This window comes from Carassius auratus, chromosome 18 (genome assembly GCF_003368295.1).
Source record: "Carassius auratus strain Wakin chromosome 18, ASM336829v1, whole genome shotgun sequence".
In the NCBI taxonomy this organism is placed as follows: Eukaryota; Metazoa; Chordata; class Actinopteri; order Cypriniformes; family Cyprinidae; genus Carassius; species Carassius auratus.
Genome location: NC_039260.1, coordinates 20,497,082 through 20,513,897, shown reverse-complemented (window position 1 = coordinate 20,513,897; position 16,816 = coordinate 20,497,082). Strand labels below are relative to the sequence as shown.

At 36.1% G+C, this 16,816-nt stretch overlaps 1 protein-coding gene across 17 annotated transcripts in view; it reads right to left on the bottom strand.

The window, feature by feature from the left end:
• LOC113118627 (GRAM domain-containing protein 1B-like) overlaps nucleotides 1-16,816 on the bottom strand; it is a 133,988-nt gene that overhangs the window by 53,535 nt on the left and 63,637 nt on the right. For 13 of the 17 annotated variants that reach the window (XM_026287937.1, XM_026287936.1, XM_026287938.1 and 10 more), the window contains exons 3-4: nucleotides 10,126-10,215; nucleotides 9,347-9,373 (exon numbers count right to left, since the gene is read on the bottom strand). In XM_026287937.1, coding sequence (XP_026143722.1) covers nucleotides 9,347-9,373; nucleotides 10,126-10,215 — 117 coding nt within the window. The remainder of the gene's footprint in view (nucleotides 1-9,346; nucleotides 9,374-10,125; nucleotides 10,216-16,816) is intronic. The other 4 variants (XM_026287943.1, XM_026287951.1, XM_026287952.1 and 1 more) reach the window with 1 other exon arrangement.

The window sequence follows — 16,816 nt, the reverse complement described above, 5'->3', positions numbered from 1 at the left end:
TTTGGATGGGTTAAATGCAGAGCACAAATTCTGAGTATGGGTCACCATACTTGGCTGAATGTCATGTCACTTCTTCGTCATTTCACTTCACATAAGACTAGTGAAAGTCAACTCTTCCCAATCGGGACAGCTTCAACAGACAGTGCAGAAGTTTGGGAGCCTCACAATCCACACAGCCAGTGAGCAATCGCAGCTGGAGCTACTGCAGAACTTACAAACATACAGAGTGTTCGACCAGACATTCCAGCATTAAATTCATCATCATCAGACATCTTTCCTTTAGTGTGTTTGCTGAGAGTGAATCACAGGAATAGAGCTCTTCAGCACGCACACATACCTGGAGTGAGACACTCCTCTGACGTCACAGTGTTCTCCTCCGAAACGCACATGCTCTCTGACTCATGTCACAGTAATTGGGATTGGCTGTCAGTGAAGAGATCTCCTGCTCTCAAGAGGCTTCCTTCTTTTCCATTCACAACAATCCGCTCGCACCAGCTAAAGCTGAGAGGGATCGAGTCGAGCTGCTTTCAAACGAGGCTCAATGCATGTACAAGTGGGGGCGGCCCAGGCTCTGTCAGTGCCCTGGGTGAGATTTTAGACATCACCCCCACCCACAAAAAAAAATATTTTCTTTACTGTACTATAAAATTAACGGTTGCACTTTATTTTACAGTACGGCAGTGCTTTAAGTGGGCCGGTACGCACCGGTACTCAGTACCGCCACTTCCAAATATAGCTCTTGAGCGTACCGCCACCTCTCCGTGCGCCCAGAACGTGCTTGTAGCATACCGGTACGCTCATTTGGACATCTGTTTTAATAGTGGATTTAATCTTTTACCTGCACTGCCGATTTAATGCAAGCTTCCTAATTCATCCCACCGAGCGCAGAAAATACATTACCCAAATACCCATTCACCCTCATGTTACACAATAGAATAGCGCATGTGTTGCTTTTCCCACTGTTAAGTGTCAACAACTCAACGTAGCTGGAGAAAGTGTGTGAAACTACCTGTCTGGTGCCTCACCAAGTCTGTATGCTATCACTGCAGGTCAGACTCAAGCCAATGAATGCAGCTCTTTCAGGTAGGGTGACCAGAGTCCCGAAAAATTCGGGACGGCCCCGAAATCTAAACTGTTGTCCCGACTCCCAAATCTGGCCCTAATTGTCCCGAAAATGATACTAAAGCAAAATCTTGAGTATTTATTGTCTGATAAACATTAAAAACTGTCTGCGGAGGTTGAGTCGTCCTGCAGCCCCCGCTGGCTGCTCATTGGCTGCAGCATCTTTTTTCTAAGTTCTAAAAAAATACTGTAGACGGCAAGGCACAAATTTAGATATTCATTTATCTAATTAATCTATAGCCTATGCACAAAGACAATATGATATTTTTGTCCCCTTTTTGTTTTAAAGCTTGATGAAGAGAGCGCAAGTTGCTGCAGCTGCGAGGAGGACAGTGATGCACGCGTACAGGAGTGATTGACAGTTCGCGGCACTGTGTACAAAAAATACTCCGCTACACAATTATTTCGTTATTTTCGTTTAAGCTTATTAACGTTAAGTGTTACAGAAAGGTCTGATTTACGCACTGTTACAACAGTCATTGTTTTTTTTTTTTTTTTTTTTTTTTTTTACAATGACATTTGAATTTATGATTTTAATGTTGCTGTTTCTTGTTCCAGACTAAAGAGTAATGACAGACGGTTTATCTTTGAATAAAAATGTGTTTTGTTAAGGTTTGAAATTCATTATCTTTTATTATAGGCTACGAAGTCTAATATCATAAGCCCCCCATCCCGTCACCCAAGACCCCCCCCCCCCCCCCCCCCCCCGTTAATAAAATAGGCTATAATAGAGTACCGGCACCTCTTTTGGGTCACTTAAAGCACTGACAGTACGTGTACTAACATGTACTTATAGTGTACTTACAGTATATTTATCTAAGAAAGTTCTGGTAATACAAGGTAACTACATGGGGTAGGGTTAGGTTTAGGGGTAGGTTCAGTGTTAGTACCTAGTTATTACAAAGTTACTGTAATTACTATAATAAATACATAGTATGTACATGAGGAACACGACTGTAAAATAAAGTGCTACCAAATTAACTATAACCCAAAACAAAAACAAAAATTTGCACCCCATTTGCAAATCCCCATTCATTTTGCACCCAAGGCACATGTCATATGCCCCGGGCCGAGTCCATGTGTACGAGCGACTCCTCTGAGATGTGCCTGCCTCAGCTCTCTTTATAAATAACATGCTACATTGTGTTATCAAGCGGAGAGAGAGTGCATTCAGTGTTTCTCTCTGATGCTTACTATCAGTATTTGTCAAATACTTTGTCCACATAAATAAAAATTCAACACTAAAATCAACTGCTTTAAATGCTACGATATTTATTTTGGCATAACAACGTAATTTATACAGTAACATGTGTACAGTTTAAAAACCAGATATTGAATTTGACAACTAATCTAAACATTATATTTAGAGTTATTATTAAATTATTAGCATATAAAGATGGACTTTTTATATATATATGATGGCAAAGATAATCTAAATGTAGAAACAGGGAAAGAGATAAATCTGTAATATCACTGACCAGTGTAGTATTGCATACAGTAGTATAGTATAGTTGGTAATGTGTTGCTATGTAGTTGCTAGGCAGTTCTCGGTGGAAATGTGATGCATCACTTATGAAGTGTAATATTTGGTCTAAAGTTGGGGGTTTGTTTAATATGAGCAATACCATGCCAAATTGATGGATTTATTATTTTTTCATTACCATTTCACTACGCGTTTTAGATCAATGTGACAGGAACTGAAGTGTGATAATGTGCAAGAGTGCAGACCACAGCAAAAACCATAATGAAAGAGGAACGTGATGATGAACCATAGTAATTAGAGGGCATGAAACATACAAAAAACATTTCAGACGTTTTTCATTTAACCCTGTAAAGCTTGACATATGAACAAACAGTGCTTAATGTGGTTTATGTTTTGTATCCTATTTGATACATTAGGCTTTTATTTCTCATATATAATATAATGATAATTTAGGCGCTCATACTCAAGGAGAATAAAACATCTCCTTTTATTCTGAGGCTCAAACCGAGCAAACGCAGTCTGTAGATGCTGATGTTTATTACATTTTGATAGCTTGTACTGTAAATCAAGGAGATTTTTAACAGACTGCTTCAATAAAATGCATATATCAGTTTCCACTACCTCCCAATAATATGTCTTAATTAGATGACATATAAATGCTTAGCTTATGATCAAATATCTTTAGTTTCAAAACATGCAATGCAATGCATTATAACGATGATTGAGAGATGAACAAATAAATGTTCCTCAAAAGCCTAATGATCATATTTCACACTCTTCTTTTAATATGATAAAAAAAAGAAAAAAAAAAGACGTACATGTCTAGATAATAAAGTACATTTCAGTCCAGTATGAGTTCATTTTGAACTATAACATTTTGAACTATACGATTTCATAACAAAATACATGTGAACCACAGTCTGAAGGGGGAAGTTTTACAGTGATACTAAAAGGCTTTTAACTTGCTAAAAAGTATAAACTATCAATCAGATGACAATAAGCATTGTGTTTAAAAGTCTTCAAAGAAATGTGTGTACAGGGTTAAAGCGGTAGAGGATGAGGTTGATAGATCTCCCACAGTCCTCAGCTCTAACAAATGACCCAACTCAGTGACAGGAACCACAAATCTACCCTGAGAGAAGCAGAGATTACACCCACCCCCACACACACACACAAACACACACACACACACACACATCCTCAAAACACCTGCTGTACTGTACATAGGAATTGGTGTAAGATTTAGACTGACACTAACATGTCTGTTTGATCATCTACAGTATGTGCTAGTGTGCACTTGCTTGTGTTCAATGAGCTATAATATAAATAAACCTTGGCAGACACATTTAAAATGCACATTCCACCTGTTCTGCAAAATATATTTAGGCCAAAAATATTGATGACTCATCTGGCACTTACAATAGAATTACAAATAGAATACAGAACTTTTTGTCCAATAAAATGTCCACCAGAATCATAAAAACACAATTACTTCTAATACAACCTGCTAATTTTTTGTTTTGTTTTGGTGCAGTTTCAGTACAACAGGGAGAAACTTAAGAAATTTTGGTAGCATTTTACTTATAGCCTATATATATAGTAGTTTCAACATATTAAATTATGCCTTGTCATGCACCTTATAATGCATTACATGATCTCATCAATAATTATAACCACAGTTATAATGCATTATGCAGTAATACTTATCTATTCATTTTACACCTTTAGAAAACTTAATGCATTAAAACTAATAAAAAAATAAAAATAAACCTTCAAATATATTATAATGCCTTTTAACTTTGGTTACAATTACATACTGTCTAAAAAGATATAATGCATCACAGTGTACATTATAAATACCTTTATAATGCATTATACATCAACATTTAAAGTATTTCCATTATTTCTTTTATAAACATGGCAAAATTGCAATACAAAAACTATAGAAAATTGTATCTGCATATTGTTTAATGTAAATATCATTTAAAATAAGGCATAATAGTTAGCAGAAAGACACGATCATTGTATAGGTTTATATTTCCATGTTGCACAAATGCTAAAAATTATTCTTTTTTAACTTGTAAATAGAAGTATGTTTAACAAGAAAATTATGTCTTTCTACTTCAACATGTTATATTTAATTCATGTGTTGCTTTGAATTTATTTGTGCAATTTACTATCAATTTCTGAGTGAAAATGGCTTCAAATTAAACTTTTATAAACAAATTAAACTTACAGTGTAGACTAAAATATTTTAACTTTAAAAAGTGAACAAAGCAAACAATCTGATTACTCAAGGATCCAAGAAGAGCTTTAGTTTTCGTCTGCTCTAATATATTAATAAACAGATATGAAGAACCTACAGAAATTTCATAAAGAGGTTGCTCTCTTCACATGTACAGTAGTAGGTTTACAATAATATATAACACAAATCATTTCAAATGTATATGTTTGCACAAACACATGATCTCTCCTTGACATCTTAAAATAGCCTTGATAATTAATGACACATTATAATCTTTCTGATCGCCAACATGACCGTTGTCAACAAACACTCTTAAGAACAAAGAGTGTTTTCACAGCGATGCAATAGAAGAACCATTCTGGGTTCCTCAAAGAACCTTTCAGTGAACAGTTCTTAAAAGAACCATTTCTTTCTTGGTATGAAGAACAACTGTTTCTCTACAAAGAACATTTGAGGAACGGAAAGGTTCTGTGGTTGTTAAAAGTTCTTCATGGATCTATAGATGCTTCATTTAGATGATCATGCAATACACAGATCATAACCAAAGGAAACAGTCACTCACATACTACAGGAAAGCAGTTTGATACCACAACAAAGAACCTCCAGGTTTCTACTGAAGAAACCATTGAAAGAAACTCTGAAGTAGGTGCTCACCTTCTATCTCTCTCAGTTTAGGATTCTCTTTCTTGTTTCTTGTAACCTGAGTTTCTCTAGTGCAGCGGCCATGCTGTGGTGTGCTGGGTTCAGCTGTGCTGTCGATAGCGAGGAGGAGAGAGGGTGAGGGGGAAAGGGTTATGGAAATGGCTGCGAGTAATCTGAGGCTAATTCTGGCTGCGGCTGGGAGACACCATGATGGAGGGATTTGCACTCGTAGAGCCTGCGGCTGATGTCCTCATCCGGAGTCACACACTTCACCTGGACTGACCCTCTTCAGAGCACAACACTCGTATGCTTTCAAGCACAGATCACTGGACGCATCCAAGCACCTCATATTGAAGAGACAGAGCAAAGTAGCATTCTGCTCTCTCTCTATATAATACTGTGTGTGAGCAAATCATTCCAGAAAGTCCTATTTCACATAAAATCTCAGAAATTAGATGTTATATATGCTATGCTATGTTATTTATAAACCTGTATGAAGATATTGAAAAACATGTTAGTAACCAAACAGTTGACTGTAACCACTGACTCCATAGTAGTTTTTTTTTTTTTAATACTGTGTAAGTCAAAGACGGTAGCCTTTGACTTACACAGTATTAAAAAAAAAAAAACTACTATGGAGTCAGTGGTTACAGTCAACTGTTTGGTTACTAACATTTTTTTCAATATCTTCTTTTATGTTCACATAGATTTGAAACAATTTGCGGGTGAGTAAATAATGACAGAATTTTCATTTTCGGGGTGAACTATCTCTTTAAACTGACATTATATCAACTGTACTTCAGCTTTAAAGGTCACTCATTTGTGGTCTGGGTGTGAAAATCCAATTCAATCTCATTAGGTGAAGCGGTTGTGATATCAAATATACGTACTTTTCGATGGATCTATACAATTATGTAAAAAAAGAATCCAAAAACGAGGTGGTCAGCAGCATGTAAATAACAATGTGAGACACTGGAGAGCTGTCCTTTGCAGAGATCCAAAGGCTCAGTTAAAACTTGTATTGACGTGAGATAATGAGTTAAAGCCACACTTTCACACAGCGCCCATTGTGGGGGTTTTACAGGCTTTTCTAAATCCACAGGCGGCCAGTGACATGAAACAAAAGAGATGGGCTGTTCCTCATGTCACTGGTTAAACTGGCATGTGGTGGTGGTCAGACAACAGTCTTGACCACTCAGAAAAGAGCAGCACTTCAGGACAGAAGACCAGCCCCTGTTCAGATTTGACCTCCAAATCAAAGAATGGATCGGTCACAACAACAAACCAATGCATCGCTTCTGGTGCACTATTTCAAGAGCATGTCAACCAAAAATAGTACAGTCTAATGTGCATCTAATGCGTTTAATACAATTATTGTATCTCTGTCTCATTGCCAATGTGAAAGAGACTTTAGACCTACTAACTAAGGTTTCAATGACTTCAGCTTAAAGGGACAGTTCACCCAAAAATGAAAATGTTCATTTATTAAGTTATTCCAAACCTCTCCGAGGTTATTTTTCCTGCACAAAAGATGATCATTTGAAGAATGTTGGCAACCAAACAGCCACTGAATTTCATGGTACGGAAAAAAAAATAAATAAAAAAAAATAAAAAATAATAATAATATATATATATATATATATATATATATATATATATATATATATATATATATATATATATATATATATATATATATATATATTAGGGGTGTAACGGTTCACAAAATTCACGGTTCGGTTCGATACGATACACTGATGTCACGGTTCGGTTCGGTTCGGTTCGGTACGTTTTAGATACAGCAAAATGTAAAAACATCTCAACTTTTCAGAATGCCGCAAGCGCACCGCGGGTCATGTGACAAGAACTAACCAATCAGCTTCATCCTTTCCCGTAACAACGTTGAAAACTCAGCCAAGATGAAGGAACAGCTGTTCACAGTTGTATATGGATTGCAATTTTGAAATAAATTTAGTAGCAGAGCTACTGCAAGCGATTTTTAGAGCTTGCAAATCCATTTATCATTCGCTGAAATTTCCGCGTCTCATGGAGAGAGCACGTCATTGTTGCTTAGCAAAGACAGACGCCTCATGAGCGCTTCTGCCCGAGCGCTTTGGAAAGGAGGAGAAAGACGCGCTTAGCGTTTTCCATGCGTTTTTAGGCGCGATATGTGAACGGCCCCTAAGGCGCTCGCTCACTCAGCACGCGCTGAAGGCTCGTTGCAAAATGTCTAATGCATTTAACAGACCAGAAATATAAGATCCTAAAATAACCAACAGGTCTGGTGTGGGTGCACTTTGGATTCCCTGTAAGCTATAATACCGGTGTCTAAATGCTGCAGGGATAGTTTGTTGCGTGCTTGTTTCTCATTTTTTTCGTCTTTTCCCAGATACTGACACAATAAGGTGATGTCAGCGTAAATGAGTTGACATGTTTCAAGTATTCCCGCTGGTGTTTTTTTTTTTTTTTTTTTTTTTTTTGTATTCCCGCTGGTGTACCCTGTCATGTTGCAGATGCGACATACCATTGTTTTTTTATCCACCACTCTCTTGCCATCACCATTATAGCTTAAAGGGAATCCAAAGTGCACCCAAACACCAGACCTGTTGGTTACTGGAGGATCTTTTTTTTTCTGGTATGTTAAACACATTGGCCATTTTGCAACGAGCCTTCAGCGCGTACTGAGTGAGCGAGCGCCTGACTGAGTAGTACCCTAACATAAACATATAAGTTGGTGTTTTTTTCTTCTTCGGGAGTGTCAGGGGCGTTGCCTGTTACGTTGTTTGGGTTATTGGGCTACCTTGTTGAACGCATATCATTATATTTCTCTTTTTTTTTTTTTTTTTTTTTTATATAATGAATTAGTCCAACGAACCGTTCGGTATACATAATGCGTACCGCGTACCGAACCGAAAGCGTCGTACCGAACGGTTCAATACGAATACGCGTATCGTTACACCCCTAATATATATATATATATATATATATATATATATATATATATTCAGAAGTCAATAGCCGCTGGCATCAATAGCTGTTTGGAATAACTTGAAGGTGAGTAAATGACTAAATTCAAATTATTCAGAACTATCCTTTTAAGTCTTTAAAACCTTTGAAAGTTTTGTGAAGTACATATTTATATTCAGTTTAAATATATTTATATTCAGAGATTTACAAAAGAGCAACAGAATCACGCAGCACTTCTCTACAAGAGCTGATGTAGAAAAACTAACTTTTTTTTTCTGGAAACAGATGTAAGTGCAGTTGACACAAATGAAAAAGAATTGTGGAGAGTGTTTCACAGAGAGCATTTCCTCGCACAAAACACACCAAAAAATGCAACCATACTAACAAAACTGTCTAAAGACATCAGTTCTCATGACTCTTCACAAGATCTAATCTGTGTTTGGCCTTCACTTACCTTCTGTTCCTGGACAATCACGAATGCTTATCTCTAATCCCACAACTACAGCTCAGATGTGTGGCCTTTGCTATGTCTTATTCGGAGATCAGAAACAGAAATCAAGAGAAAGCAAAAAAGCTGAAGCCCCAGACAGGCAGGTCTGTGCACGGCGCTCTGTTTGTTCCCAGGCATTGTGATCGGAGCTGTTTGTCCAATAAAAAAGGCAAAACAATCACATTCCGTAGCTTGCAACTGTATTCAGGGCTCAACTTCACAAAAGTACAGCGGGGCACTGAGATATCACACCTCAAACAAACCAACCGTTGCACTGAGGTTTGCCGAGATATGTGGAACAAGATTACTATATCTGCACTTCCAGACACACACACACACACACACACACACACACACACACACACATGTCTGCTACTGATGTGGTCTTGATTCTTACCTACACTTGTCTGCCCCGCTGTCAGCCCTGTGAGAAAATCAACAGTGTTGATCAGTTTACAGTTTTTCTTATTACATGACGCATTTAGCCTCAGACTGTGATTCCATCCAGTTGGAGGACATCAAATGTACAAAGTGCTGATATTTAGAGCAGATTTTACAACAATTTCTGTGTTGTTTTTCTCTGTAATTAACTCTGCAACTGCATGATGCCTATAGTGTCTAAAAAAGTCATCAGATTTTAAAAGTCTTTTAGTGTATTCCAGGCTTTGTATGTATTGTATTTTATGTATTGTATGTATGTATTTATTTTTGTGTCGCCAAAATTTATTTCGATACTTAAACCACAACTAAAAAAGGTAAAAACATCTTTCCATTAAATGACAAATGATCAAAACAAGTGGTATTCATCTGTAAAGAATGAATACCACTTTTTTTTTTTCTTTTTTTTTTTTCTTTCTTTCTTTCTTTCTTTCTTTCTTTCTTTCTGCCACAAAGAATCTTTTGTGAAACAGAATGTTCTTCAGATGTTAAAGGTTCTTTATGAAACAATTTAGACAAAAAAAAGAAAAGAAAAAAGAACCTATCCTTTCAGTCAACTCAAACTCAATGTCTTAGATGCTTGTTAAAGTCGCTGAGTTGAACATCAGTGGAAAGCATTATGTAAGGATTCCTCTCTGCAGCTTGAGCTCTCAGTAGCCCGAACGGCTGAGTATCTCTTCAATTCATTTATTAAAACTGATGTTAACTTCTGATGTTTCTGACAGGTGAAGCACTCACCTGTCCTCACGGATGAAGGGAGTCAGGAAGCGGCTGGAATCATCATCATGGCTGCTCTGTTGACTGCTCTGTTGACTGCTCTGCTGACTGCTGCAACAGAGTCAGATTGATAAAGGTCAATGCTGTGACAACTCTAATCACGTCTATCTACACTACTCTTTGGGGTAGGTTTTTGAAAGAAGTCTCATATGCTCACCATGGCAGATTTATATGTTAACAATAACAGTAATATAGTAAAATATCATGTTTTCTGTTTTAGTATATTTTAAAATGTAATTTATTTCTGTGATGTAAAGCTGAATTTTCAGCATAATTCCTCCAGTCTTCAGTGTCACATGATCCTTCAAAAATCCCTCCAATATGCCGATATGCTGCTCAAGGAGTATTTCTGAATATTACACAATCCTGCGCCTTGGAAAAAAGTTTTAAAATGACTTAATTTCATGATGCGGAGTTCAAAAAAGTCAGAAAAACGGCTGTACATAAAATAAGAATCAAGATATTTCAAATACATGAATAAAAAACAATGTACTAATATGAAGGACTTTTCTGTATTGATTTGTACAGGTGTTTTGTGCTTTAGGGTTAATGGAGATAAAATGAATGCATTACCAGTACATTCTGTTTTGTATTGTAATGTACTAATTTTAATACACTTATCAAAACAACAAAAGCAGTCAAATTTCAAAACGTGTTTTTTTTATGTCAAAAAGCAGTATGTCAAATGCACCCAATTCAAACTTATAATAACCAAAGGAGTGGAAAAAGTATTAACCAGGATCTTCCGTAAAATAATGCCTTCAGAAACATTCATACATGTGAAAACATATATATAAATCTTACTGACCCCAAACTTAAGAATAGCAATGTAGCTAAGGTTTCATGTGAAGAGCCTAAATTACAAACCATACATTTTTGTAACATTTTTCATAAAAGTTGTCTGTTTTACAAGTAGCGGTCAGTTTCATGTGGTATTTTCTCTTTGATAATTGTGTTCCTATGATTTCTCCACAAGAGGGTGCAGTCATACTCATATTCTCATACACCAGTAGAAGAAGACAATCCCAGGCGTATCCGAGCCAGAGTTAGAGTTTAACAAGTGCTGGCTACTGGAAAACTCTTGCACGCTTTATTAAGGTTTCTGTAACCTATGCTGAAGTACAGGGCTTTTCATTTCAATATCATGCAATTTAGATTAAAACATACAGTGAATATTTGTAATCATTCATTTCTTTTTCTCATTATCTTCTCATTTGCTATAAATCAAACAGCTCACCTGCTCTCTGGTTACTATTAGATCAGTATCGTTCCTTCTCTTCAGATAACATCAACACATTCACACTAAATGTAATTAAACTAGTATCATTTAATTTAGCTTTTTCTCTGTATCAGTGTTTTCCTTATCAGATTTGAAAGATTTTATTAAATGTGGAAACTGCAATGCAATTTGAAGCAGAGAAAAGTAACAGATTGTCTATTCTAGTATGACATACAAAAAAATCCCTGTCTCCTCGTTCCATCAGCTGCAGGGATTTATGGGAGACACGCTCAGGTGCGTGCAGGTATTTGCTTGCGGTGACTATGGGCTACACACCGAAAGGAAACTCATATCTACAATTCAAATTATGCAGGCACATTGCTCATTTATGGTCAGTTGGTTGACAGCATTTGACCCGTGTGGGCGTATCTTGTTTGCCTAAAACACTAGTGATTTAGCCTGCGTCTGAATGTGAGTTTATCCACACTTTTCTCAGAATTGGTCTTTATGTAGAGCCGATTGAGGCTCGACGTGGCCTAGAACGCTTCTGAATCATTCATGACAGTTGCCTGTCTGAAGCTTTTGTGTGATTTAACTGCTGCTGAAACAAAACCCCAGTGCTCTTTAGGCCAGCAGCACAGGCTGACGTCAGACTAGGAACCCGCTGGTTTACTGCGAGCTTGTTCAAACTGAGCCAAATTCAGTAGTCTGATGATGAAAATATATAATTATTATACATTATACACTTTAAACTAAAAAATACATTTAAAAAAATCCAGCACATCACACAAACTTGCAAAATCCAGAAACATTTTAATTAGCTTTTTTTTTTTTCTGATAATAAGGAAAAAGGCCATGCCTCCAATTAAGCAGTATATACTTAAATCATTTTCAGTACAGGTACATAAAAAAAAAATGAAAATCATGAAAAAGGGCTTTATTTATTTATTTTTATTTATTTTTACAAAATCGAACTTTCTTATATTCTAGATGAAATATTTCAAGGTTTTTATTTATTTATTTTTTTACTCTGATGGTTACAACTTACAGCATAGGAAAATAAAAATTCAGTATCTCAAAAAATTTGAGTATTTCTATTTTGAGCTTGATTAGTTTGATTAATTTTGAGTATAAATACTGAGTACCTCTTGGGCTAGTTTAGAACATGCAACCACAATTATGGGAAAGGCTACTGACTTGACAGTTGTCCAGAAGACAATCATCGACACCCTCCACAAGGAGGGTCAGCCACAGAAGTTCATTGATGGAAGGGCTGCTGTTCTCAGAGTGCTGTATCAAAATATATTCATAGAAAGTTGACTGGAAGGAAAAAGTGTGGTAGGAAATAGTGCACAAGCAAAAGGGATGACCGCAGCCTTGGGAAGATTGTCAGGAAAAGCTGATTCAAGAACTTGGGAGAGCTTCACAAGGAGTGGACTGAAGCCGGAGTCACCACACACTCAGACGTCTTCAGGAAAAGAGCTACAGCTGTCACATTCCTAGAACCAAGCCATTCCTAAAACTGAGAATAACGTCTGAAGCATTTCACCTGGGGTGAATATTTTGGAAATCAATGTCTGTAGTCTGGAGGAAGACTGGAGAGGCACATAATCCAAGCTGATTGAAGTCCATTGTGAAGTTTCTGAAGTCAGAGATGATTCGGATGCCGTGACGTCTGCGAGTGTTGGCACACTGTGTTTTATCAATGCAGCCATCTACCAGGAGATTTTGGAGCACTTTATGCTTCCATCTGCTGACAAGCTTTATGGAGATGCTAATTTTATTTTGCAGCAGGACTTTAGCACCTGCCCAGAGTGCCAAAACCACTTCCAAATGGTTTGCTGACCATGATATTACAGGTCTTGATTGGCCAGCCAACTCACCTGACCTGAACCTTACAAAGAATCTATGGGGTATTGTGAAGAGGAAGATAAGTGACTTCTGTCAAACAATACAGAGGAGCTGAAGACCGCTATCAAAGCAACCTGGGCTTCAATAACACCTCAGCAGCGCCACAGACTGATCGCCAAAAGGAGACCCAACCAAGTATTGAGTGCATAATTAAACCTGCTTTGGAGATCTTAAACACTTCTGCTTTGTAAAATGATTTTTGGTTGATCTTTGAGAAAATATATAAAAAAAATGTAGATACAAAATTTTTCATTTTCCTAAGCTGTAAATCATAAACATCAGAATAATAATAATAATAAAAAAAAAAATCTTGAAATATTTCATTTTTATGTGCAATGAATCTTGAATATAAGAAAGATTTATATAATATAAATAAAGAACTTTTCCATGATATTAAATTTTTTTTAGAGGCACCTGTATGTTTGACCACTTCAGTGTAATGATTTTGATTTCTTAACATTTGATTGCTTGGCCTACAAATATAAATACAATATTTAGGATAGTATTCTTTTTATTAAAAACTTAGAGAAAGTTCAAGTGCAGCATGAAGAGGTCAATGTGGTTTTCTCATTCCACTGCCTTTCTTCGTCTCATGCTTTTCAATACAAATACTGTACATTCTGTATGAATATCCTCTTGGGATTAGCAATATTTTCAGTGTTATACTGTACTTTCAAGGTGATGGTTATTTTAAATAATTTTGTGTGTGTGACCTTTCTATCCATTTCCATCCAAGAATCCTGATAAAAATCAAATAATGGTGAACATTTATCAAAGGATCCTGAAAAAAGTATCACATTTTCCATCAAAATATAAAGCAGCAAAAACTCCTTTCAACATAAATAGCAATAAATGTTTCCTGAGCAGCAAATCAGATTTGAAATCATGATTTCTGAACGATGAGTAAATTACATTTGAAAACATAATCCACTGGAAAACACCTACTGTATTTTCAATTGTAATATGATTCTACAATTGTACTATTTGAATGCATTTTTTATCAAATAAATGCAGCCTTGGAAAGCTTAAGAGACTTTTTTCAAAAACACACACTTAAAAAAAAAATCATACTGACCCAAACCTTTGAATGATAGTAAATAGATTTATGTATCTAAATAAACATAAATTCATCATCCAGCTCTTTCAAATCAGATGCTCACTAAACAAGCAGACTATTCAGTTTAGGGCTTTCCCACAGACTTTAACCTTGTATTATGAGAACAATTTTACACCTATTTCCTTATAAAGAAATAACAGCTCCTATATCTGAAATATTAACAACATCCACAGAGTCTCTCAGCTGGAAGGTGCACACTTATAAGTTCCTCATGTCTTAAAATAGAAGCAGAACCTCTTATCAGAGAAAAGCAGACTGTGAAAGGTCTAGATGCATCTGAGCAGCACGAGAAACCCTACGAGACGAGACATAGCGCTCACAAGCCCAGATAAGAGACCTTACTGAACCCAGACTCAGATGTTATAGAATAGCACACAAAGATGAGGAAAGCAAGTGAGATACGAGAACATCTCTGGCTGTAAACTAAACTTGAGCGTAAATTCATTATTGTTCCGAAAGATGTGCTTGTCTTACATTTCTGTTGTTACAATAAACGGAGACTGAAACTATCAAGTAAGTTTTAAAGCTGATGCAAAAGCACCATCAAAGTGTCTCATATGCTACATTTCAAGTCTTCTTAAGTCATGCAATAGATACTAAATGTTTCAGAATGTGAGTTTAAAAGGCTACTTTTTGCATGCTGCATGAGTAAACGATCTGAAATACCAGCTGCTAAACACCAAGTCTTAGTTACTGACAAACACTATCGTAGACACTTCAATAACACCTTTTTTGTTCCCACCTTTCTGCTGGATGTATAATGAATCTTATTTGGCATCACGGCAGCTTCTGAGTTTTTTTAAGCACAACTGACACTTCACAAGATGAAAATATCAGTATACATAGCAGTCTGTTTAACTATTAACCTGTCATCTATGTTCAACGTTAATCTACATAAATTCATCACATACTCTGTATTTTGAAAAGTGAAAGAATAGAGATCTTGACACATCACGCTTTTGATTTAGACAGGTGGACTGCTTGGATATCACTTAATTATTGTGGCTGAAACTCTAGAGAGCATTCACAGATGGTTTCAGCATGGGTGCCATAAAATATGCATTGTTGCACAAAAGAGAAAATTCTGTCACTGATTCGCAGTTGCTAGTAGTATGGAAAAATACTGTAATCGGCAACATATCTTATTTTGTGTTTAGCAGAAGAAATAAACTAATACAGATTTAGAACTACTTGAGCATGAGTAAACTATGACATAAGTTTCATTTTTAGTGTAATTCATGCTGCATCTACTGTAACTTCAAAATAGATATTCTATATGGACCTGTAGTTTCACTGCAGTGATAGAAATTACCTATGACCTAATGTACAAAATAAAAAATGCTAATAAACACATAAAAATCAAATACTGCCGCTGCTGTGAAGAATTATGAGTAATACCATATTTGTTAATAACACAACAACGACACACCATATGGAAAAATGAACAACTGACATAAACAGGACAAACCTGTTATCTGGACTGTTATTTATGAAACAGTGTGATTTCTCAGATAATTTCAAGTGCACAATGTGTTGCTTTACAGTAATTCAATGATTTACATCACCTCTGTGCATATGGAAGTTTTATCTGAAGCAGCATTTATGAAACATATTTTAGCATTCAACGCATATCCTGGGACCAGCGTTTGTGCTACAGGAACCCTCAGTTCAAAAGAAAATACTCAACCCTTCAAATCAGTCTTAAAACCTTGTATGATTAATAGCTTGCATTTTGCATCAATAATTGACAGATGAGATTAAAAATGAGCAAGTATAACTGTACAGCTGTGCCTTTCAAACCACATATCTATATCTTGCTCTCAAAATGGAATAAAACATTGATAATACTAGATATTATCATCAAAAGTAATATTATATGTCCTGATGATCATATTGAGTGTATTGCCATATAAGGCTTGATTCTGGTAATTGACTACTTTAAAACTCAAGGCTGATTCATCAAATCATATAATGGAAGTATTAAGGTGCAAGAAAAAGCTGATTGATTCAATGCCTGACTTAATACACTAACATTCCAGTGCTTTAATGTGCAAAACCAACTGACAGGATGTTGGAGTTGAACTCTAACTATACATTCCTGTTAATCTACATAAAATAAATAAATAAATAAAATAACAGAAAAAAAAAAACAGAACACTTCACCGTAAAAAGCGTAACATTTGTCATACCATTAATGATGACTCAAATATTGCAAGGTAAGAGCATTCAAAAAAGAAGAAAAAATGAAAATAAAATAACAAAATGAAACAAATATAAAGAAAGAAAACATGAAATTGAAATAAGAATAATGGGGGGTGTTGATGCAGTTTTCCTCTAGCTTCACAGTCTAAAGGTCAGCGAGTACAATGCTGAGGTTGTGTTTCCAGTGTTCAACCGTATTAACA